The 23,958-nt window shown below is 39.4% G+C and overlaps 2 protein-coding genes across 13 annotated transcripts in view; one reads left to right on the top strand and one right to left on the bottom strand.

The window, feature by feature from the left end:
- The window catches only part of LOC123984475 (exportin-1-like), a 177,520-nt gene extending 176,763 nt beyond the window's left edge, over positions 1–757 (bottom strand). Inside the window, exon 1 of the mRNA XM_046071388.1 lies at positions 389–757. The gene's annotated coding sequence lies outside the window, so the exon portion shown is untranslated. The remainder of the gene's footprint in view (positions 1–388) is intronic.
- Positions 18–22,433, top strand: LOC123984336 (RING finger protein 122-like). Of its 12 annotated transcripts, none has more exons than XM_046071164.1 (10): positions 18–102; positions 329–447; positions 5,354–5,437; positions 7,001–7,073; positions 7,373–7,616; positions 17,080–17,210; positions 18,020–18,062; positions 18,199–18,240; positions 19,348–19,430; positions 20,154–22,433. In XM_046071164.1, the coding sequence occupies exons 3-10, from the start codon at positions 5,428–5,430 to the stop codon at positions 20,272–20,274; spliced, it is 747 nt and encodes a 248-aa protein (XP_045927120.1). In that variant the 5' UTR covers positions 18–102; positions 329–447; positions 5,354–5,427; the 3' UTR covers positions 20,275–22,433. The 12 variants fall into 12 exon arrangements, with proteins under 12 accessions (XP_045927120.1, XP_045927121.1, XP_045927123.1 ...); XM_046071165.1 differs by having other exon boundaries at positions 19–102; positions 5,354–5,444; positions 7,013–7,073; XM_046071172.1 differs by lacking the exon at positions 7,001–7,073 and adding an exon at positions 11,170–12,015 and having other exon boundaries at positions 85–102; positions 17,054–17,210.
- Positions 22,434–23,958: the final 1,525 nt, after the last annotated feature.

The raw sequence follows: 23,958 nt of genomic DNA, 5'->3' as shown, positions 1-23,958 counted from the left end.
GGGGGGGCACGGATTTAATCATACAGCGTTTAGTTACTTATTCATCTGCAGTGTCGCACATAACGTTACAAGATGCAGCCTCGGTTAGTTACGCATCTAACGGTAGGTAAGTTAGGTTAAGTTACAGCACTTTCTGTGACAGCCGAGGTTAGCTAATCCTTCTAAAGTGGTAAACGCTAGCTAGCGGGCAGTCGGAGGCTATCTGGTTGTTATCCCGCTGATGATACTGCTTTCTGAATTAGCTCATCTGTCCGGGAGCACTACGACAAAACCCGTAAGATAACACAACTTAATACACACACCAAAATGCATTTTATTCCTTGTACAGGCACAGCCAAGGCACGTTAATCACAGCATGGAAGGTTTGCACTTCACCCCAGTTACCTACCTAAAGTCCAAGGCTCTGACTGAAAAGAGTGGCGTTTGCCAAAGAAGCTACAAGATATAGTGAGTACTTCAGTATCACTGTTGATTAGAAAGATTTCCTATTTCTGCAGCGTTGACTATCTCCAGCTCCAGTAGTGAGTGATGTCTGGCTGGTAAGAACCACTGATGTGGATTCCAAAACTACTATCACGACAAACCCAGCAATTTGTCACTCCGATACATTTTACGAAACAAAGTAAACCTTGATTCACTAATTAATTCGTTACTCTAATAGTTTTTCCAGCGGGGCGGTGTAGAGGTTGTGTGCCTGCGCCTCCTCTCCTCTCTCAAGCAACTAACTCGCAACCGGTTGAAACCGGTTCAGACTGGGAGATTCCATCTCGGTTTAGTTTTCAGCCGATGGCGCCGCGTAAAGTTTGGACTGGGGTTACGCCCACACCGCGTCGTGATTGGCTGCGGCTTTGGCGGAGACTTCCTAGTTGGTGTCCTATTGAATGATTGGCCTGTCAGTTTATTTCAATTCACTCAAGCGCCCACGCGACTACTCCGCCCGGAAAGAAAAAGAGGGCAGACTCCCATGCAGAGTGGACTTACATGACTCCGCTTATCAGAATAGCGAATAAGTAAGCGACCACTGTTTATTGCTGCTCCCGAGGACCAAGTTATACATTACCGTCATTAATGTCAATGCAACATAGCATTACTACACGCGCGTACAATACGACGCGTTAAACTAATGCCATTTAGTGATTTTATCCACCTGAACTCTCTGTAAAATGTAATTTATCCTGAAAGGACGGTGGCTGTCTAATGCAGACACACGTTTGGTTTGAACGATGTGACAAACCGAAAGTATCATTCATTTGCCTGTTGCTTGTAAGCTGGTAATTTTCCACCAGCCACGAGTGGGAGTGGTTACATGATCATGAACGCACGGGGTTAGAAAAACGACCTGGAGGAGAATTTGTTTCTCGAATGGACAACAGTACTAAAGTGGAAGCCGGACTTTATAATTATACAGTGTCAGTAGCAGCAGAGACAAGAAATTTAGTAGCAGTGTGTATTTTTTGATAATTGAGAGCCACATTCGGTGAGCGCCGCTGTCAATTGAGGATGCAAACATGACAACGTTTTTTTTTTTTCCTCCTTTGTGGTCACGTGGTCCAGCGCGCTACTTGATGGAAAAATACTGGATTTGGTGTGTAGTGGAGACAGTACACAACCCAGTAAAGTCATTCAGGGAGGATTTTTCGAAGGGCGTTTGAGTTTTTACCCAGCAACACTGTATGCCATTAATTTCTTTATGTCTCTGCGACCCGTAGAAACCTGTACAAATCATTTGTTTTTTGAAGTAGCGTGGTGCTGAAATGCTGTTTGTGCACAGTCATCTCATTTCTGTATTTTTTTTCCTGGGCTGTTGGATGTGTATTGGAAAGCAAATGTCATTTTTCATGTTTTAGTTGTATCAGTTGATGAAAATGTGTAATTGTAACAAAACCTAGTTTTACCTTTTTAGTTGTTCCTGAGTTGCACGTCAATCATTAGAAAAAGTGCTTCACAATTTATAGCATATGCTTCCAGAATTCGTTACACTAAATGCATTTCTGATGATCTCATGATACATAGGCTCCTAAGTGCAGAGCATCATTATGCCCGCCCAAATACTTCAAAGAAAGCAACCAAAAATCTTATTTGTTTTATTGAAGTTAAGTTCAATAATGTTCCATCTCAAATCTAAGTTATTGTACCTGTGCACCGTTGACTTGTCAGTGTCCTTGGATCAGCCTCACACCCCAGACAGTTGGCCTATATCCGAGCCTTTGTTATTAACAAACAAGATTTCAAAGCCTATTATCTGTGTGTTGATTCATGAATGCCATTTGGTTTGCCCTCCATGCTGTCACATTCCTAGAATCTGCTACCCTTGGAAGAAAAGAAAACACACATTTCTAGACACAAACAGGTCAGCCCACTTTTAGGAATATAGTAGTCTTGAAAAATTCAGTATCTGAAGTTCAACTTAAGATGTACACTATGTGGCACAAGAGTTATTCATAGGTCTATGAAACACACTATGATGATTTAACTGTTGTGGTTTATAATTTACATGTTACTACATGCTCATAATTGTCCATGCTGATTTTGACTGTGATATCAGATTAGCAAACAAATAAGCATGCAAGATTAGACTGTCATGTTTGAATGGGAGTATGCTTATATCTCACCCATTGTATAAAGAATATTTTCTCAATACAAACCCATTTCATCTTAAATGCCCAAACCATATGTTATTACACCTGCAAGTGTGTGTCTACTCTCGGGAACAGGCATTTATTCTAGAGAATGTATAATTAGGTACTGTATAGTCACTGGAGTTGAAGTCTGAGGTTAAAAAGGTGTCTCAACTCATGAAAAGTGATCTTCATAAGGCAAAAACATCAGCTATATTTTCAGAGGGGCATTCACTTATGCCTTTCACTCAAAGTAGGCCATGCTTTATGATGTTTGTCAGTCTTATATAGACTAATTAATAATAAAAGAAAACAAATGTCATTTCATTCAGAGTGATTTTGTTCACCAAGGGTCTGCTGCCTTCAGGCCCCCACTGCCAACAGAATGGGGCTTCTGTTTTGGTGCAGTGCTGGAATTTATTGTTACACGTGTGTGAAGTTTGGAGGTAAGCAAGTCAGGCTTAGGCTGGTTAAATCTTGTTCTATCTGGTTAGGGCATGGTAGTCTTTTACATATATTATCGTTGTACCACACTAGGGGGCTGAGCTCCATGTGGCAATCAGCTAAAAAAAACTTTGCACGTAATTTGTTGGGCTGGCTCATACTTGACCTAGTGCCCGAATGGTCAGCCTTGGCATATGAGGCTTCAACAGTAAAAGGAGAAATGAAAACTGGTGTACCATATCAGAGGCATCACACAATAAATACCAATGTCACAACAAAAGTCAGCATGTCAGTTAACTGTTGGCCTCCTGGAGTGTTCAAAACGGTGGAATTATATGCGCTTATACTTGGTGATAGTTGGTGCAGAAAATAACTGTTAACATAAGACACGAATGCTCTACTGCTGTTATGATGAGCCTGTTTCAGTCAGGACAAAACAAATAACAGCGCCATCTTCTGCAACTCAAGTGTTTGAAAGTGCCGCATTTAAAGTGTGATCCTGGAGCGCCCCCTGCTGGGGACATGACAGAACAAATGACTGAAAGTCACACCATGACAAGATCATAAATAAAGTAAATTCTGTAATGTAATAACAGAATTTACTTGTAATTGTATTCAACTGGATGAAAAAAGAAAAGCACATTGCATACGTACAATGACTCCACTAATGTATGGAAGATGTGACATATGCTAAAAATTTAAAATATATTGTAAACCCCTTTAATTCTGATGTCAATTGATTAATCTGTTGCTCTGTCATAGACTCTCATATTGCTGTCATCCCCAATCGCTTCTCAGAATATTTACAAACCTAATGTGCTCTTTCTCTCTTGCTCTATTTCTCCATTCTTCTTTATTGCACTCTCACTTAAAAAACTGATGTGACTTGAAAACTGGTGGCACTTGTGGCAGGTGAAACATGAAACTTATTTTCCAAGGCTTCTCTTTGACCTATATGGCTTTTGGATTGCCTCTCATTTGTAGCTTTGGACAAAAGTGTCTGCCAAATGTAAATGTAATCCAAGAGTCAAAACATGGGTGTAGCCCTGCTTGAATTAAGTAATTCTATGTAGTGTTCGACATGGCATACTCTTTTTTTTTTTAACCTTAACCATATTTTCCAAATTCCCCAATTTGGTGGTAAATAGACAATCCTTGAAACTTTGCTGGGGCTGTTCAAACCTGGTCATTACAAAAGTACTGGTCTCACTTGACCTCATCTCCTGATCTGGATCTTCTGAAGTTTTCTTCAAGCTGAGATGTTAGCCTTAGTGACATGACCTATTATTAAGGAAATTAAATTTACCCGGCAGTTAAATTTTTGTACAGACAGTTAGTCAAACCAAGTGAGCCCAATTCATCAATTTAAGGCACAGACATTGAGAACTTATAACAACATTATAACAGTCAGTCAATATGTTGCTGAATCTTGTTCACATGGTAATATGGGGCTAGATTCTTTCATGGTGGTTTGAAATGCATTGAACCTATAAAGAATGGAGCTACTTAATCATCTCCCAACAACCTTTTTAATGTGTTAAAATCCTGTCCAACGGATTTTATTACTTGTTGAGTCTCATGTCTTCCTTAGTTCACCTGTGTAGGAGATTTAAACAGCTACTACTTTATGATGTTCTTTAATGCAAAACAAAACCATCTGTTATGGGTCAAGCGCTGCCTCAGTAGATCATACTGTAGTAAATAGTAGATAGTGATTTTCAGATAGTGAGCGTGGTTCTGGCTCAAAATCAGCCTTCAATTTGGAATTATGAGTGAGACTTATGACAAAGTTACACTTCCAATATAAACACTACAGTCAGTGTATTGCAGTGCGGTGATTACAGTGTTGCCATTAGGAGCACTTTATCTTTACAGGAGTATTTTTATGGAATCACGTCTCACTGATAATGAAGATGTGGCCTCTTGAAAGTGTTTTGACTTCTCTGGCCAGAGTTCATGTTTGTGCAAGCTTTTGGCTATGCATGTTTATGTTTGTGATTTAGCACTAACATTAAGTCTAGATTAGAGCCCGACCAATATGGGATTTTTAAGAACGAAGAATGGATTTTGATATTTGAGGATTCAAAAATCTGATATTTCAATAAATCGGTCGATATTCTTTCTTTTTCTTCTTTTCAAAACACATAACATAAACAAAGATTATCATTAACATTTATTATGTGTTGTTATGAGACCTCACCAAAATAACCTTTTTTAATTAATACTCTACTTTGACAACAAAAGTACAGCTGATTATGTCAGCTGATCTCTGTTTTGTGGTCTCCACACAGGTGTGTTGCCATCAGTGCAGTTGCAGAGTGCCCTCTGGTGGACAGACTGTGCAGCAACAACACTCCTAACATGAATGATGGATGGTAAATGGTCTGTACTTGTAAAGCGCCTTTCTAGTCTTTCTGACTGCTCAAAGCGCTTTTACACTGAGGCAGAGGCTAAGGTGTCTCTGTCATCAGAAACAGAAATACACATTCACACACCGATGGCACAGCCATCTAGCAATTTTGGGTTCAGCATCTTGCCCAAGTATACTTCAACATCCAAACTATTAATTAACAATTAATTATCTATTAATACCAGATCTCAAAGAACTTGAAGATAACAATAAATTAATCCTAGGAGAAGGACATACGGTACGCTTGCTGCTGCCATGTGTCCCCGTGTCACAACCTGACTCAGCCAACTGTTGCACTTAAGGTTCACTGCATGGCAGGTTACATCTTGTTAATTCCTGTTTGTAGTGTACGTTCTATCTGTATTTGTTATTATTGTTTACAACTGCTAAATTTTTGGCCTTGATTGCATTCATTATGGTTATGTCATATTGAAATATAAACTTTTTGGTTTTGCTGCAAACCACTTTGGCGACATCGTTTAACTGAAACATTAATGCCAATAAACACATTGAACTGAACTGAACATATTGACAGTATAAAAGGCACAAAAAAGTGTAACCAATAACATTAGCAAAGGCTCAAGATCCTGGAAAGGAAGCAGCTAAATGGAATTCAGCCATGTGTTATTATGATTGATTTAAATGTCCCCTCCACCTGATTAAAGTTTGCAACTGTTTATGAATTTGAACTCCGAGGTCATCTGTCCATTATGGTGCAGTCAAAAAGATAAAACAAGACAATGGACTTCTGTTGCATTGACAAGTGTGCAGTTACAGACCACTTCACTGGAATTACATTTCTAGGAAGCAACCTAAAGCTGATGATACACAGGGCAACTTTTTGAGCAGTGTTGCTGGTGGCAAGTCCAACTATGCCTTGGACGGATAGCGACGGGGCTGGTGGCGGAGTGGTGGGGGAAGGGGTTTACGGTAGTAATCTTTACTCATTACCATTGACGGCAACATTGCCCAACATTGCTCTAAAAGTTGTCATCACTTTAAGTTTAATCATCTTCAACCTCAGAATATTTATTTTCAAATGAAAGCTGCTCTCTACACTAGAATGTCAGTATGTCAAAACCCTGAAACAACATCGAATACAAGTGTTATCCAGGTTTTGATCTTACTTGTGATATGATGTTTCCATGCAACATGAGAAACCTGGTTATTCATATTCCTGTATTCACGATAACTGATCATCGGTGCAGATGTGTCTTGATTTCTCACCATCTTGGTCACTAAGTTCTGTACCAACAAAGAATTTTCAGAAACCTGGATAAGGTGTTCACATGACACGTTATTTTGGTTTCTATTTTAGTAAGTTACTCCCAAGTAGCATTTCCATGTTTCACAAAACCAGGATCAGGACTTATCCTGGTTTCTGAAACCAGGATATGATGTATAGACGCATAACCGCAATATTTAAAAAAACCCAATCATAATCAGTATGTGTGCATGTAAATGCACTCATTGTTGCTGTGCTGGAATACTGCACAACCTGGTGTTTACTTCAGAGATTTTGAAACAGGTCTCCATACAGGATGGACATGGATAAACAAGGATTGGCTAAGAAGATTAGTTGGGACACTATTGATTTATAGGTAAATTAGGTATGGACCAAACTCAAAAATGTACTCACTGCTCTCTGAAAATGTAGAATCTTAACCACTTTCAGAAGGCAGTTTTGAACAAATGTTTTGCCCTGGCAGACGGTAATAATAAACCTGTGCACAGAATTGAATGCTGAGGATCTGCTCAACATGTCCTTATCTTTTGGATATGTTATTATTGTTCAGATAACTTTATTACAGACTTATTTTGAAAAGTTTACTCACTTTCACTTTGAACTGTTCTTCCCTGTTGTCAATGGTTTAGTAAAGATAAGATTTTTTCCCCTCAGAATAGTGAAAACTGGATTTGGATATAGCCTGGTGACTTTCTCGAATGCTGATGATGCTGCCGTAGCCGTGATTAAACTGAGTGGCAACAAAGGGATCCTTGTGGGTCTGTTCGAACCCAGAGAGGTCAGGGAGGCCCACAAGAATGAAAGATCAGAAAGTCTCCTACAAGATGGGTTCATGACACGACACGGAGAGAGACTACCCTCTCTGTTCGACACACTGTATCCACCAGCTTACAGCCAGGTAATGGGACATTTGAACTGTTATTTTCTGCTGTATCGTGTTTTTTGGTTGCCTAAAATAATTCAAGTAAAACTTTTGTCATCTCTGAGACTGCCACAGCTAGAGCACTAGAGCAGCAAACCTGATCAAACAGTTTCCACATGTTCAAAACAACACAGAATACCTGTATATCTGCAGAGTTGGACACTTTTTTGCAAATGAATAAACTGAGCAACTTACTCAGAAGAAGCTGTAAAAAGATTTAAATTTTGTAACACACTAGTGTGTACTGAAGAGTAAAAACTTGGAGTTGTAGCCTGTGTTGTATTCAGTGATCTGGGAAATACACGGACACAGAGAAGGGAGATTTTCAAAATTAGATAACAATATTGATCATGATGACTCAGGATCTCACTACTGAAGTAACAATATTGTGGGTATGACCATATAGCAAATGTTTTAGACTTATGCTTGAATGTTTACTTTTAACAATAATCATAAACTTACTGTAATCTTAAATACAGGAATAATTTTGACAAGTTCGACATGTTGTCCTGTATACTGAATAACACTAAATGCTTGTGAACCGTGGAAGCTGTTCTTAGGGAAAAAACTCCAGAATCATAAAAACAAAGTATAGTATACTCTGAATGCTCTGAATGCTCTGTGCTAATAAGACCTGCATCAATTTGAGTTTTGTTAATCTTATTGAATAAATTATATATTTATTCAATCTGATTCGACATGATTGAATAAATATATATATATATATATATTTATTCAATAAGATTAACAAAACTCAAATTGATGCAGGTCTTATTAGCACAGGCTAAGTCTTTATAGCATCTAATTCTCACCAGATGTTAATATACTGTTTTTTATATTGGACTTGAACACACTCAAACACATTTGCAAGTAAATACACACATACACAAAATTCACCTTCTAGGGGCTGTGGTCAGCCATATGCTGCACTTCTGCACATCAGCCACTAGATGGACCTCATATGTTGTAGGTTAAAGCTAAAACATCTTATATTGCTTTGCAGCCAACCAGAATATTAGTTGGGTTTTTATCTTTGGGGTTTTACCTTTCTATTCATTCTTACTATTCATTCTGATTCATTTACCCTCCTCAGATGAAAACAACTGCAAATTCTATTTAAAAAGTATTACTTACAAGTAAATAAAAGGTAATTAACATTTTCATGTTATAGATAGTGTGCCAGCAGATCATGTGTCTTTTTGTCATGCCTCTAATTCTACCATTTAACCTTATTTGCTTATTATTCTCATATATTAAATTTTCCCAGATGCCACTTCCAGTAAGTGACCTCTTTTCCATTCTATGTCCATTTTAATGTCTTATTATGTAGTTAAATCAAATCAAATCAATTGGTTTTGCAGGAGAACTTAGCTTATGAACTCTTAGAACTCCCCTACATGCTTACATTACATTACATCTAAAATGCGTTGATTTTTGTCTTTCGTTGTGAACTGCACATATGAGCAACCACATGTTTTCTTTGAAAAAATGTGTTTTCTACTTCATAAAGTGTTTACTGGTTAATAACTGAAATAATTTAGTAGGTTGTAGTTGTAGTTCTACAAATATGTCAAAGCAGCTCTCGAGGCAGAAATAAACTCACTGGTTGCATTAATCTTTTCTTACTTACACAAAGTGTGTGTGTGTGTGTGTGTGTGTGTGTGTGTGTGTGTGTGTGTGCGCGCACGCACGCGTGTGTAGTGGTTTAGTTGAACTCTGGAGTGTTTACTCCCTTGGCTCGGTTCATTTGGTCAGGTGAGAGCATTTGAAATGAAGTAGCAGCAAACAACAAACAGAGTAAGACAGCAGAACATGTGAGTCTCAGCTCTCCTCCAAGAGAACAGTGTAACACCTCATTAGAGATGTGAGAACAAACTGAACAAGCTAAAGTGAATAAGCTCAAAACATCAGGTTTTGTGTTGTTTCTATGTAATCCTCACATATCTCACCATACTGATGATGAACATTTTAAAATCCATCTGTCATAGATGTGCCAACTACACGTCTGATTCTACATGATTGAATTTCCCCTTGTGGGATTAATAAAGTATGTCTTCCTTTCGGAGGAAGTGAAGGTCGGCGGTTCAATCCCTGGCTCCCCCTGGTTGCGTGTCGAAGTGTCCTTGGGCAAGATACTGAACTCCGAATTGCCCCTGGCGGCTATTCCGCCAGTGTATGAATGAGTGTGAATGTTAGTTTCCGTTTGAGCACTTCAGTGTATGAATGTGTATGACTGGTAAATGCAGATGTAGTGTAAAAGCGCTTTGAGTGGTCAAAAAGACTAGAAGGGCGCTATACAAATACGAAGCATTTACATTTACTTTCTTTCTTTTCTTTCTTGTTTTTCTCTCATGTTTACTTATCTTGTTTAACTTTCTGCTCTCTCTCTCTCTGTTTTTGTAATGGCTCTTTTTAGTTGTCCATCTCAAACTCTTCTGCCAGAACAGATATTCTTCTATTTTAGCTCTCTACATCGGTGGCTCTCACTTCATATGGCTGTATTATAGGCTGAATAGTACTCCCTATGAGGAGTTAACTGAACATGATGTGTAAAATTGGTTGAGTGCCCCTTTAACTCTGACCACAGACCTGCCCCAAAATTGCAAAACAAAATATGGTAATGCTTTAAAATACAGCTGCAAATTACAGTGTAATTAATTAGTACATATGGGGGGTCATGGGGGAAAAATACAGTATGTAGGTCCAAGGGAAGAACAATTTTTGTGGTTTGCCTATGAAGGTTTTAAAACACTGTTAGGGTAACAATACTGACATAGCATTGTAATTATTTATGATATAATTTATTTGAAAATGACTAAATGCTGACAGATTTTTTTAGTTTTATTAAATTACTTTTTAATAAGTTTTTAAACAAGGTGTATTTATTAATTACCTACAATATACAATGCATTGCTATTGGTAGTGGAGTTAGTTGCCCTGGGGCAATTGCCCGCTTTGCCCAGTTTATGGTCCAGCCATGGTGGAAATTGATTAAATTCTATCTGAATCAGTTCAGGTTATGATCTTTATATAAACAAGGAGAGAGTTTGTATAAACCAGAGTTGGTATCGATTTATCGTAGAAATAGCATGTAATCAATCAAACTACCTTATAACTATCATATCACAGCCTATCCCCACGGCTGTTTCCACATCTGCCTGTCTGCCATCTGCTCTGCACCTACTTAAATAATAGCTTGCAGCTGCAAAGGAAGGAGGGCAGGGTGGGGGTGTGTGTGGAAGGAAAAACCCAGAGGGGCGAGAGGTAAAGGGAGGGCAGGCAGACGGGTGAGGAGGGGGGGGGAGGAAGGAGGAAGGAGGGGGCGGTGAAAGCAGAGCTGTGATGCAGACAGCGAATCACATGAGCAGGGATCTGTTTACAAACTGAGGGCTGTAGACGAGAAGTAGAGAAGAGAGACGAGGAAGGAGAGAGGAGGAGAGTGAATGTGAGAGGAAAATACCGGAGAAAAGGGGAGAGCCTGGATCTGAATTAACATTAGCAGCATTGTCTTCCTGTGTTCTTTGTTCAGTACAGGAAGACAGGGGAAGATATGAGGCGCTGCTTTCCACAGAAACACTGAGGCTGCCTGCCTGCCTGCCTCTCTGCCTGCCTGGTCGCCTGGTTGGCTGGCCGTGCTGCCGGGAAACCCATCAATGTCCTTTCCTTTGTCTCTCCATAATTGGATACGGCAGGTTTTCACAGCCAGAGAGGAGGAAAGCAACATGGAGATCTAAAAGAAGAGGACAGAGGAGACAGAAGTGAGGAAGAGAGAAGAAAAAAAGAAAAAAAGAGGAGGAAGGGAGGGAGAGACTCGTGACAATGTTTTGAAGGGGAGACAAAACAAAAAAGCAGGGACTGCGCTCGGCCAGAGGTACAAAGCCAGAGTGCTGGATGGGATTTGGAGTATATTTTCTTGTACTGTCTTTCTGTCTACAAGGCTCACAGGTTAATTTCCAACTGTTCGATTTGTCTTTTGGAGAATACACAAGGATACCTACATTTCTTTCTCTGATACATTCACAGTTCTTTGGGAGTCTACATCTCAATTAAAGTGGATGTTTGTATTGTGTTTTGGGGGGTAAATCATCACTGCAGACTAAGGTATCAATTGAGCAGTTATTTGGGTAATGTCTTCTTGAGGAACTGGGAGTCTCTAAACAGGTCTGCTTTAATTCTGCTTAATTCAGTGCACATCTGCTCTATCAACTATCAGTTTAAACTAGTTTGAACCTAAACAGTAGTGGACGTACAGGTCAAAGCTGTTCTTTTGTGGAAACCAGACTTTGTGATATTGAAGAGGTTACGACCCCAGAGATTTTTGGGTTTGCCAACCGGACATCTGCAGATTTGATGCATCCTGTCCAATGGTGTAACGGTAAGTGTCCTGGAGCCAGTTGCACAGTTTGTTTATTAATTTTAAACTTGGCCTAGTAATAACGTATGTGTTTGCTGGAGATTTACAAAGCAATTAAACAGTGTTTCACCACACAAACTAGTTATTTTGGTAGTACTTCACCTTCTAACGGGTGTCGCTGTTGGTGTACCCCATCGAGGCTCTATCTCAACACCCAAGACAGATCTTTTGCACTCGCCACACAATCAGGTGGTAGCATGAATGCCCTATGAAACACATGCATGCCATCGATGGGCTCCTTGTTTTACTCAGCCAACTTTGGTACAGGCACAGCATTCAGCGAAACCTTCCTCACTGTCCATTGTTGCTGAGATGACCCTTTAAGCAAGTCCTGTTGAAATTTCTCTTTACCTGTTCAACCTGCTTGCTCCCTCTGCTTAGCCTGGTGCTGCAGAGGGAGGCAGCAGTGGCTAACTAGCCATGCCACTAGTACCACAAGGAAGATGACCAGCCTGTCTTTGAGGAAGTTCCTACATTCCCGCTGCCTCTTCAACAACATTCAGCACACTTATGCTAACTGCTATGCTAGTACCGCTCAGGATACATCACTAGCTACACAAGGTGGCCAGCTCTGCCTACTCTATGACTTGCTAGCATTTGCTAATCTGTCTTAGCACTAGCTAGCCCTGGCTTGGTCAACTGTGGTCAAGTTAATCTAGGCTTGTTTATATTTACTGCTGGCTGCGTTACTGGGTTTGCCTCCGAAAAAGATGCTTTGTGTCGCCTGGTGGCGTATGACACCTGCTAAATATTAGGCTTGTGCCGCTCAGGCTGTATCACTAGCTGATACTAGCTGGCTAGCTCTAGCTACATCATGACTTGCTACCACTTGCTAATCTTGTTTAGCACTAGCAAGCAACACTACTTCCCTCGCTGGCCCAGGTTTTCGCCATCAGGACGCATGAGCAGGATGCATGCAGCCCATGTCGGCCTCTCTTCTCCCAGGCTTGTTGACTTTGATGGAACACATGGCATCTTACTTTACTAGTACTACACTTATAGACAGCTGTTTTTCAGTTTGCTGATTAGAGGCACCCCACCTGGGGTTACTTCATCTCTCTCTAACACTAAAGGGGTGAATTTGGGGGAGACAGTGCGGGATGCTCGCTTTTTCCCCAACCTCTATCTCCCCGTCCCACATGCCTCATAAAGAGCTAACTAAGCACTTCCACAGTGCTACACTGATACACAGGCTGTTTCAGATGCATGTGATGTAGATAGCTACCATGCCATCCCACTTGTTGGGTGATAGGTCAGGTTCCTCAGTGATGGAGTTTATCACCAACATGTAGATTTACCTGTCCCCATACTGATGAGGAGCTGGCACAAGGCAACTTATTTTCTCCTCCTATTTCCATTATTAACCTCCACCTTCACTTGTGTTCCCTTACTGTGTCTGGCACACGGGTAACTGATGATAATTCTGCCCAGGTCCATGGTTATGGAAGTCTTCATCACCAAAGCTTGGCGTCCGTACTCCAGTTACTTTTCTCTCGTACTAGAGAGGAAACGACAAGCTGTATTTTCCCTGTCATCAGTTGCCAAACTGAAGTTACAGCCAGCTACTACTTCTTATGTAGAGATGTGTTGTTACTAAATATTCACACCCAATAACTAACAGGTTAAATATAATACTCATTCTAACCTGCATGAATACTACTGATTCTGAGACATACATATTTCTTCTTTTCTGCATTTAAGTAATACTTACATTTAAAAAGGATTAACTGGTTAAATATAATCTATTGTTTGCCCTCTTAAAACTGTTAAAAAGTAATATAACAGCTTATGATGCCACTGACTTCCTTTTAATGTCGTTTGATTGGACCACACTAAGCTACCAATTCACATATTACTAAAGCCTTTACTAGCTAAGTACTAGTTCATTTCTAAGTTTAGTAAATCACTACCTTGAAACTTAGGAAGGACTTTCCACACAAACTTGCCACTGGGTTTATAGTTGGCACAATCCTATCTTGGGTGAATTTTTAAACACAAACTTATGACATAACCAATAAGAACCATAATCACAATGTGTGTATTATGTGTTTTACCCTTGCTTGGCCTCAAATATATTCAAATAAACAACTGAGACCTCTAAAGGTTGTTTCTATGTAATCAGGTTCTATAATTATTCCAGCCCAAACACATAAAACCAAAGCTACTATTCCTTTTAACAGTATTCAGGTACAGTCTTGTCCAGTTGCACAGTGGCCTACCTTTTTAGCACTCCACTATCAATGATTTACTAACATTGTGCTAAGATTAAAGCTGCCTCCTCCTTCACCCAAACCTCCTGTCGATCCCGTCCCTAAGACCCCCCACTGTACAACCGAAGACTGCACCCTTGGTCCATTAAAGAATTACTTTTGAACAAACTGGTCACCACCACAGTATAAGTTGTGGCACTGAACCTTACGAAAGAGTTACTGCGGTATAAGGCTGATCTGAGCCATGTGGAATGAGAACTGCCATGTCCCTCAGGCTGAAAACGTCTTTCTCCCTGAGCAGAGTAACTACTTTTGGGCCAAGAAGCAAGTGGAACACATTCCTGTGTGACGCAAGGATGGTTGTAAAAGTTCACATGAAAGTGCTTTGCAGTGTTGGAGTATAAACTGTAATTGTGTGTGAGGTTTCTCTTCTGAAATAGCCACTGAACATTATGAGGATAGCAAACACCAGTAGAAACCAAAATCTAAATTCTCCCTTAATAGACTCTTGATGATTACTATGGATTTATGCCATAAAGATTTTACATTACATTACATTCATTTGGCAGACACTTTTGTCTATATAACTAATAACTAACCTACAAAAAAATCCAAGTAAAAAGGTAAAGTAAACAAAAATGATTTCCTGAACACAGATCTCTCCCCTTCTCCTAATTTCTCAATCACTCTATATTTAAATACAAAACTGGAAATTAGGCACCTCCATAGATGTTATTACACACATTTTACAACAGGGCTGTATAATGAAATAAAGTTTGTAGTTCCCTTTATGCCTCTCTCAAAAGCAAATGTCATACAGATGAAAATGAAAAAGATTATATACAGAAATAAAACTATTTTGCAGAGTCTCATAGCCTGGGGAAAGAAGCTGCTCTGCAGTCTGGTGGTGTCAATGGATACTTCTGTATCTCTTGCCAGATGGCAGCAGGATGATACTGTCTTTTAGTATCATCTACACATGCAACAATATCTCAATTTCACCCAAGTTGAAAAACTCCCCAGCTCAGAAATCACTACAGTGTAAGCAGTATTGCATTGCAATTTGAAACACAAGGCTTCATTGATGTGTGCCAGGCCTTGTACGTTACACAGATACCTATACCCCACATCCTTTCCATAGGAGGTGGACACAGGGAAACTATGTGCAGGACCAGAAAGGTGATGTATGATGGCATATGTTTGTCATGAAGACCTGTGTTGACCATGGAAATACACAGGCAAGACCATGATGGAGCTGAGTGGGCTACTTTCCCAAGTCAGAATCAGAATCACTCTTAATGGCCTGGCACATGTACACATACAAGGAATCTGAGTCCGGTCTTGCATAGCTGTCAGTGTACATACACAGAACAAGGATAAACAAACAGGACGACAAGCTAAACAAGAACACACAAACTACAGTGTACACATACATCCTAACAAAACAACATTTGTAGACATGCTCTTCTAAGAGGTAAAGGGTTTATTGTAAGAAGAAGAAGATACACAGTTCTACATGCAAACTTGTTTTACTATCCATCTGGGGGCAATTAATTATGTAATTTATTTTAACCTTAATCTTGTGCTGCAAACTCAAAAATTTGGAACCTCCTACGAGAAAAACTTTAATGGAATGGAGTTCCTACTTGTAAACTTGGCAAATCCATCTTCCCCGACTTGATGAAAAAGTTGGGGTAGAAGTAGGGGTCAGTTGTCTGATGTTACACCACCATGGCAGCATCCAGCTTTTTAGCTGAAAACAGCTGCCTATTGTGGCAGGAAAGAAGGTTGAGGAGAGTGGTGAGACTAAACCAAAACAGTAAAGTTGTACAACTGAGTCATAAGAATCTCTAACCTGAACCTAAACTGATTCTAACCTTAGCAAATAAGGTGAAAGGCTACAATAAACTGTCAAAGTAGTGGACGACCAGCTTTTTGGTTTCTAAGTTGGTCTCCGCAACAAGAATCAGGTTTGGAGAAATTGAAGAATATCACATTCAAATTGTCAAATAATCACATCCATTCACGAATGAATGATTGAATGTGATTTTTAAAGAAATGAAGCATGGCTGCTCACCCACACTTTTACAAGTGTTGCAAACCATTTGTGCTAACATCATTCTAAGCAATAAACAACGCGGCTAAATCTCTTAGTGCTTTCAGATGAATTCAGTCTTTAAATGCCATGTGTAAAACACTCTCAGTCATACAATTTTTCTTTGTCATTTCTTCTGAGTTTCTAAATGCCACATGATGTAGGCTTCATTCTTTACTTGGGGGTTTACTGACTGTAGCTTGTTTACTGTGGCTATTCATTTTTAGAAAATGACGTGTTCATATATTTTCTAAAAGCCTGAAAACATGAATGCATATTGCATGAGAGCCTTGTTCTTTGTGTGGAGACAAAGTTGGCTCAGAACACAGTTGATTTAGATGCACATACTGGCCAATACCAACCTTTCATGAATATATTATATGTTGATGTGATGGATAAGTTGCAGTTTCATAACTAGTTGTATGTATTGTCAAAATTGTCAGTACTTCGCCGTCTGTAGGAAGTTTGAATTGAACTTTGATCCGCTCCCACACAAATAGGCTTTAATATTTGTGCTGATATAAATGCATATTCAATAGATAGTTCAGAATGCCTTTTTCTAAATGATGTTTCAGAGGCTTTTCACACTGACAGGAAATGTTGCATTCTCTTTTTATAAAACCATCTGGGATTGCTGTGATACTGGTGCACGATACTTCTGTGCAATGTTATTTCCTGTGTGCCGTCCTCTCAGGGTGTCTGTGTGACCTTGGATTGCAGAACGTCGACCCCTACTGCAAGATGACATCTGAAGAGTTCTTCCACCTGCCGCTCAACGTCTATATCATCATCCTGGGCATTGGCCTCTTCATCCTCATGCTCAGCCTCATCTTTTGCTGCTACCTGTTCAGGTACAAGACAACTCCTTGCATACAATATGGGTGTTCTTTCTTCTTGTAGAAGGAACTGCACGAACTTTAACTGAACATACCATAAGCATACAACCAACTTACTAAGCGGCTCGTAAATCACGAAATAGCAGTTTAGGACAGTTTACACCCTTCAGTCACTGGCGGAATATATTTTCAACCCGAATACAGTATGTGACAACAAAGTCAGTGGTCTTATTTCCTAGCAGTTTCATCCATGGCTGGACTATTTAAAGAGGCCTCATTGTATTACAAGGTGCATTGTCTGTTTGACAAATCAAGTGAATGCTCCTTAAGGAAATTAAAGACAGTTTGGGCTTTTTTTGGGGTCAGTTTACAACAGTCAACTTCCTGAATTTCTGGAAAAAGCTATTAAAAGTTTTACCTTTGCTGAGGACACACATTTATTTCTCTGCCAGAAAGATATCTGTAAAACCCTAAAATGTAATTCAATTACAAGTACCGTTTTACCGGTTCATTGAGCCCTAAATAACAGTAATCTATTTATGCTTTCAGCAACGTCTGCTCAACTCAAACAGAATTTCAGTCAGAATCCTTATACAAGGACACATTCTTGAAAGTGTTACAGATCTGCTTATGGTAAGTGCAGATGTACAGGCTGTTACTTGAATCTGGCATTGTGTAAATTCCAGGACTGCTTGAAGCAGAATCTCAGCTGATTCATACAGCATGACAAGACATGTCCCGAGGAAGACTGATATTGAGCCACCAGACACAGAATCTTTATCTTTATGACTCTAAATTACAGCATGTTTTTTTGTGCTTCACAGACTCAGGCAACAAGGTGCAAGAGAACAGTACGGTTACAACGAGGTAATATGTTAACACTATGACAGTTGGACTACTGTCCAATGTCCAGTTGGACTACTGTCCAATTGTAATTCAGATCATGTGCTTTTTTGTCTGGTGAACTATATGCGTTTTGTCACAAATCCATTCTTGTCAACAGGTTGTTTTGAGAGGAACGGGGAAGAAACTGAGCCTTCTTGGTGTAAGTTGAATACAGGATGAGCACTGTTATAAAATGGTCTAAAGGAAAGGAGATGACCAATGCAAATGAGATGAAATGAATGTGGAAATCATAGTGAAGCAGTTTAGTGAATCTAGTGTTTAAAAGATATACCATTAAAGTTATGGCGACAAATTTACTGCTGAAAACGGAGAGTAAATCTGCCAAATTAGAGGCAGGTGAAAATCCTCACTTTGAGAAAAAAATGTTAGAACAACACAGAGCTAACAGGCAAACATTTTCAGTGAATTATGTGAAAATCTTCAATTTATGAATATTTATTTTACTTTAGCCCCAATTGTCTGTTTCTGTAAGGCTGCTGAAATGAACCCATTAGCTTGTGACATTTTGCTTAGCTAGACACAGCAGCTATGCCCCGGTATATACACTGTTGCAGTCTTGTGACAGTTCTTAGGGCTGACATACAAGCTATGTCCCAAATTCATAATACATAATATACATATACACACAATAATTGTGACCAGGTTTTGGAAAAGTGAGAAAACTGAGTGTACTCAAAGATGTCAGTCTGCAGACTAAATTAGCTTAATTTCAGAAAGTGGTGTTGTCCCACAAGTCACACAACAGAAAGAGTGGACCTGCTCAAATGTCGCAAAAAACTGTAAACTGTGTGAGCTGCCACAAGATCTCCAAAAAACACTTTAGGGCTATCATTTTGCTTTCTTATTGTTAAACTACCAAATTTGAAATTGGCAGGATAGGCTAATTTGAAATGTCTGTGTGCTTTTCCATCATTACCTGGATGTTGAAAAGGGTTTATTTCTTCAAATGCAAAAATAGAATATTGTTAGTATATACTCTGCGGTATGTACAGTATGAACAAGGGGTTATGGCAGTGATCAAATTATTTCAGTGCAGTCATGCAAAGCTATATTGGTGATTATTTTAGCAAAGAATTATACAGCAGTAGCTATTGAATGGATGCATTATTGTTCTGACTGTAAATGCTGAATACTGAAATGAGGAGTTAGGGTAGTGCTTGTATCAGGATATTCTGTATTAAATAGTTAAGTTGACAGGAATACTGGTTATGTATTGATTTCATAATCTGTCATTTCCCCTTTTCAGCAAACATGCGCGGTGTGTTTAGAAGAGTTTCGCAGCAGAGATGAGCTTGGAGTGTGCCCATGTTCCCATGCTTTTCACAAGAAGTAAGTTCTGCAGCCGTGCCTGATAATGATCAGACTTCCATGAGATTGGACAGTTGACTCCACATTTACCAACATGTTCGAATGCAAAAACTCCAGACAGATTCATTTGTTTAGCTGTTTCACAAATGCAGATGCAGCAAATTTTTGTTGACTCGTCCATCATGTTTGACACCTAATCAGTTTGAAATCATGGAATAACACTTTTGGAACAGTCATTTTATCTGTATCTTTCAGTGGCTCCATGGGCCTCACTTTTAAAACCCCTAAATGTTATCCTGGCCTTTATTTCGTAAAATATTGACGAAGACTTCTTGATGAATTAAATGTTGGCTAACCAGTTTAAAGGAATGATTCAACTTCTTGATGGATTCAAGTTAAACAGCTGAAGCAGTCAGAGAAATTCAGAAAAACATGATGAGCGAAGCCAAAAATTACACAAATTCCTGACAACATATGTCCTTGCATGTTTGAACATGAGCATGCTTTATGCAACTGAGACCTGTTTTTGCCTTGCAGTGTAGGTGTGACATTTCTTTTAGATCAGTTGCTTAACTCTCTGACTGTGTTAATGCACCGTATGTCTGTTCAGTCCTTTGTTTTAACTTCTGTTTCTTGTCTCGAAACCTTAAGTTTCTACCTAGACCCACCTACATACCTTTGCATACTCTGTCTTCCTTTGAAACTACAAAATGAGATAATATTTCTCACATCTGCTTTTCTCAGGTGTCTGCTGAAATGGTTAGAGATCCGCAGCGTCTGCCCCATGTGCAACAAGCCCATTTGTCGCCTCCAGCCTGACCCCCCACAAGCACCTGAGCGGCCACAGAGTCTCCTGGAGGTCTGAGAGGAGAACATATTTTCCAGCAGCACCTCATGCTGTCCAGTCAATTGACACCTGTCATTAAAGAGAGTCCCGTTTCACTGTCCAAAAGATTTTAGTTTTAGAAATTCAAACATTTTTTGAGGCAGAGCTACTTATATTATTGTTAAACCGTAAGTGCAGAGCCAAATAACCTCCCTGGCAAACTATATGGGGGAAGACTGAGAACACTGAGACAGAGGTGGTAATGCTAATGACTCTTACTTGATATGGCATTCATGATAGCAGATTAAGGCTAGCTATCAGACCTAGAAACTGCAATTTTAAGTACGTAGTCCAATCCTTAAACTAATGGACAAGTGCCTTAAAGACCTCTAAAGGCCACTGAAAAATAACTTTAAGATTCAAGATTGGTTGTCAGCTAGCTAATTTCACTTGCGTGTATTGGTGACAATTTTTAATTTTGTTTTATTCTGAAGATAAAGGCTAAAAGAGAGCTGTGTTTGCTTGACAGGCAGGTTTTGTCGTTTCATTTGACTTTAATATTAAGAGAACAAAGCAAAAGAACATTTACAGGAATTTAATTAAAAGAGTAAAATGAGCGCACTATACACTGCCCTCAGCAATTCTCACAATAGAATGAAAAAATAAGTGTGTAAAAAAAACACCACAATGCAATGCTTCACGTATGCTAAATGCATATGTTGTGATTATGAGAGACTACATCTGTCAGCAATAAGTGTGCAAAATCCCAGTTTATTCCACTATACAGATAAATTATGTAGGAAATAGCGAATGAGTGAACAATTGTGTAAAAAAAAAAGTTACAGCGCCACGTGTGACATCCAGACAACTGTATTTACCATTATCATCAACATCTTAGCATTATCACCATCATCAGATTGTGCAGATACCAGCTAGCTGGGAAGTGTTCAAAATCCTTATTTGAGAGGCAAGTTGGGTCAGACAAGACACTAGCTTTCATGAGTCTAACACATCTGTGAAACCCAAACAGTTGTGCTGGTCCCTCGGTGTGTTGAGGTTACTGCTGTAACCCAACTGATATAGGATTATGTCTGCCTCCAGTCCAGCTCTGCCTCAGAGAAATGTTTCTATGACAAACTCCAGTCTGCTCGTTTTCAGTTTGCCACAAAATGACATGCAGCGCCACATGGGTATGTCGTGTCTTTCACCATGACATAAGAGCCCGGAGCTTGGAAAGAAGACGATTCAACCACCAGACACCAGCTTTGAAGACGTCAGAACCTCCTTCGGCTGGTCGTTGCTCCAAATTTGATGGCAAATACAGAACCTGTGATGAAATATGTGCAAGTTGTGCAAAACAGGAAAACTGTGAACTGACAAGAATCAGGGGTGTGTGTATTTTGGCTGTAATCTTCCATTGCCTCAATCAGCTCCATCCTACAGTGTGTTGCCAAAACTGAGTGAAGGTAGCAAAGCCCTAAATGTCAAGACAGTTGAGTCATATGGGATCTGAGATAAAGACAACAACATGATGTCACATGCCTGTTTAGCCACAACAAGGGTCCTAAGTGACTCAACCACTGAAATAACCTATATACATGGTTTTAAAGTTATTTCTAACTGTTTTGTATCATATCTGGCTTCCAGTGAAATGTATTGTGTATACGTGATGCTAAAACACTTGGACTGTCATTTGTGAAATAGTTGGATGTCATCGTTGAAAGCAGTGGGACAGAACTGAACCAAGCGTTCTTCGAAGAAATCTTAGCTCCCAATGTCTAAGAACTGCTCTGTACTGTAGTGATATAAATAGACACACTGCACTGATATGAAGAGCTTGTTTGAGCTGGTTTCTTGCCTGACTGAGGTGCACCATAAACATCATTCTCTGTTTGTACTGTGTAAATTGTAAATGCTTTTAAATTTTCTGACTTTAGGGAAAAAAAAATATAACCAGTGTTTCAATAAGGTTATTTGAATCCAAGTAATTTTTTTTTCTAGCGTTGCTACATGTTGACACTTTAAACTGTTTATTTGTATATTGTCATTATAATATATGGGAACATTATAAAAATGTGCTGTTGGGCCTATCTTTGTTTTTGGAGGTTATGGTTGATCTTACCAACTGTGTGTATGTGACTGAAAGGTTTCCACCAATAATGTGCCATCTCTGATATATAAATGTGCCTGAAATAGTTTGTTGATGTTTATCTTCTAATGAAATTCCAGCAGGCTGTATGCTGTGAGATGTAATGCTGCCCTCTACGGTCAATTGCGTGGCGTTTTCATTTTAGAGTTCTTAGCCATAGTAACGCGGCGGAAGGGATTTCATTGTCTGTCAGCTAACCACTCTGGTCCGGACTGAACAACTACTCTCAAATCACCAGGCTCTCCACAGCTGCTTAGTAATTGCCATAACATTTAGCGCCACTATGAGGTTAACATTTTTGTTTTTTAGTGAAATGACTTGACAACCTTTTGATGGATTGGCATGAAATTTTCATTTTCCTCTCAAGATGAATTGTAATAACTTTGTTGATTTCCTCTAGCACCATCATCAGGTCAAATTAATACTTTACATAATGCTATATGACCTAATACCTTCAAAACTAAAGACATTCATCAGCCTCAGCTCCATTTGTACCTGCTAACACGCTGAGCTAAGACGCTGAACACGGTAAACATTATAGCTGCTAAACATAAGCATGTTAGCACGCTGAGATTAGCATTTAGCTCAAGGCAATGCTGTGCCTCATTAGTGCGGCTGCAGACTCATGTTGGGAGTGTAAATAATCCTTTAACCCCTGAGTGTCTCGGCACCCACAGTCACACCATCTTGTCCAAGACCGATGATTCCTACAAGCAGTTTTATAAAGGTTGACTTCTTCTCCCTTCTTGTGAAAGTTTCCAGTTATCCCACATCGGACTCTTAAATTCCCAATTTATTCCACCTCATTCTCAATGGGGCTTCTCCAATTCCCACTAGAAAAGTAGAAAAATAGCTTTGAGTGTCTGTATCAGTAAATTATTACACATCTAGTCATGAAGTCCCTAGAACAACTAACTACAAAATGATCTTGCAGGTACAGTCTGATGATGTACATGACTGGAAACCACACACAAACACAGACGACACAAAGCTATTATGCAGTGAGCAGGTGTCTGGAAATTCCCTGTACAGGCATGACATCAGGATATTTGCACAATAACACACCAAGTGTGTCATGAAAGGTTTTCAAGGATGCTGTTCTTCCATTATTGACACTGACTAACTGCAAGACTTGCAAAAACACTTGAAACATTAAGAGGCAGAAATCGCATTTGTCTCCCAAAAACACAGCAGTACTACACACATTCAGAATCCCACAAAGAAGTCCTAGATATCAGTGAGCTTCAAGTGTTTTGCACATAAACATCCTGATTACACCAAGTGGTGGGTATGTTTAGAGGATGAAGAGGATTATCATGAATGGAAATGACTGATTCTTCACTGCAAACATCTCTCTTTGAACCGCTCAGGTTCAAGGCAAGACAAGTTTATTTGTATAGCACATTTCAACAACAAGGCAATTCAAAGTGCTTTACAAAAAACATTAAGGGCATCAAGACAAAATGTAAAAGCATTAGGCTATAAAAACATTTAAATACAAAGAAAAGATAAAAATATAAATAAATGTTGCAGTGCAGTGTAAGAAATTAAAAGCCTTGATTTAGTAGAAGTTC

This window comes from Micropterus dolomieu, linkage group LG15 (assembly GCF_021292245.1).
Source record: "Micropterus dolomieu isolate WLL.071019.BEF.003 ecotype Adirondacks linkage group LG15, ASM2129224v1, whole genome shotgun sequence".
In the NCBI taxonomy this organism is placed as follows: domain Eukaryota; kingdom Metazoa; phylum Chordata; class Actinopteri; order Centrarchiformes; family Centrarchidae; genus Micropterus; species Micropterus dolomieu.
The sequence above is the reverse complement of the archived record's forward strand: the minus strand, read 5'-3'. Positions and strand labels throughout refer to the sequence as shown.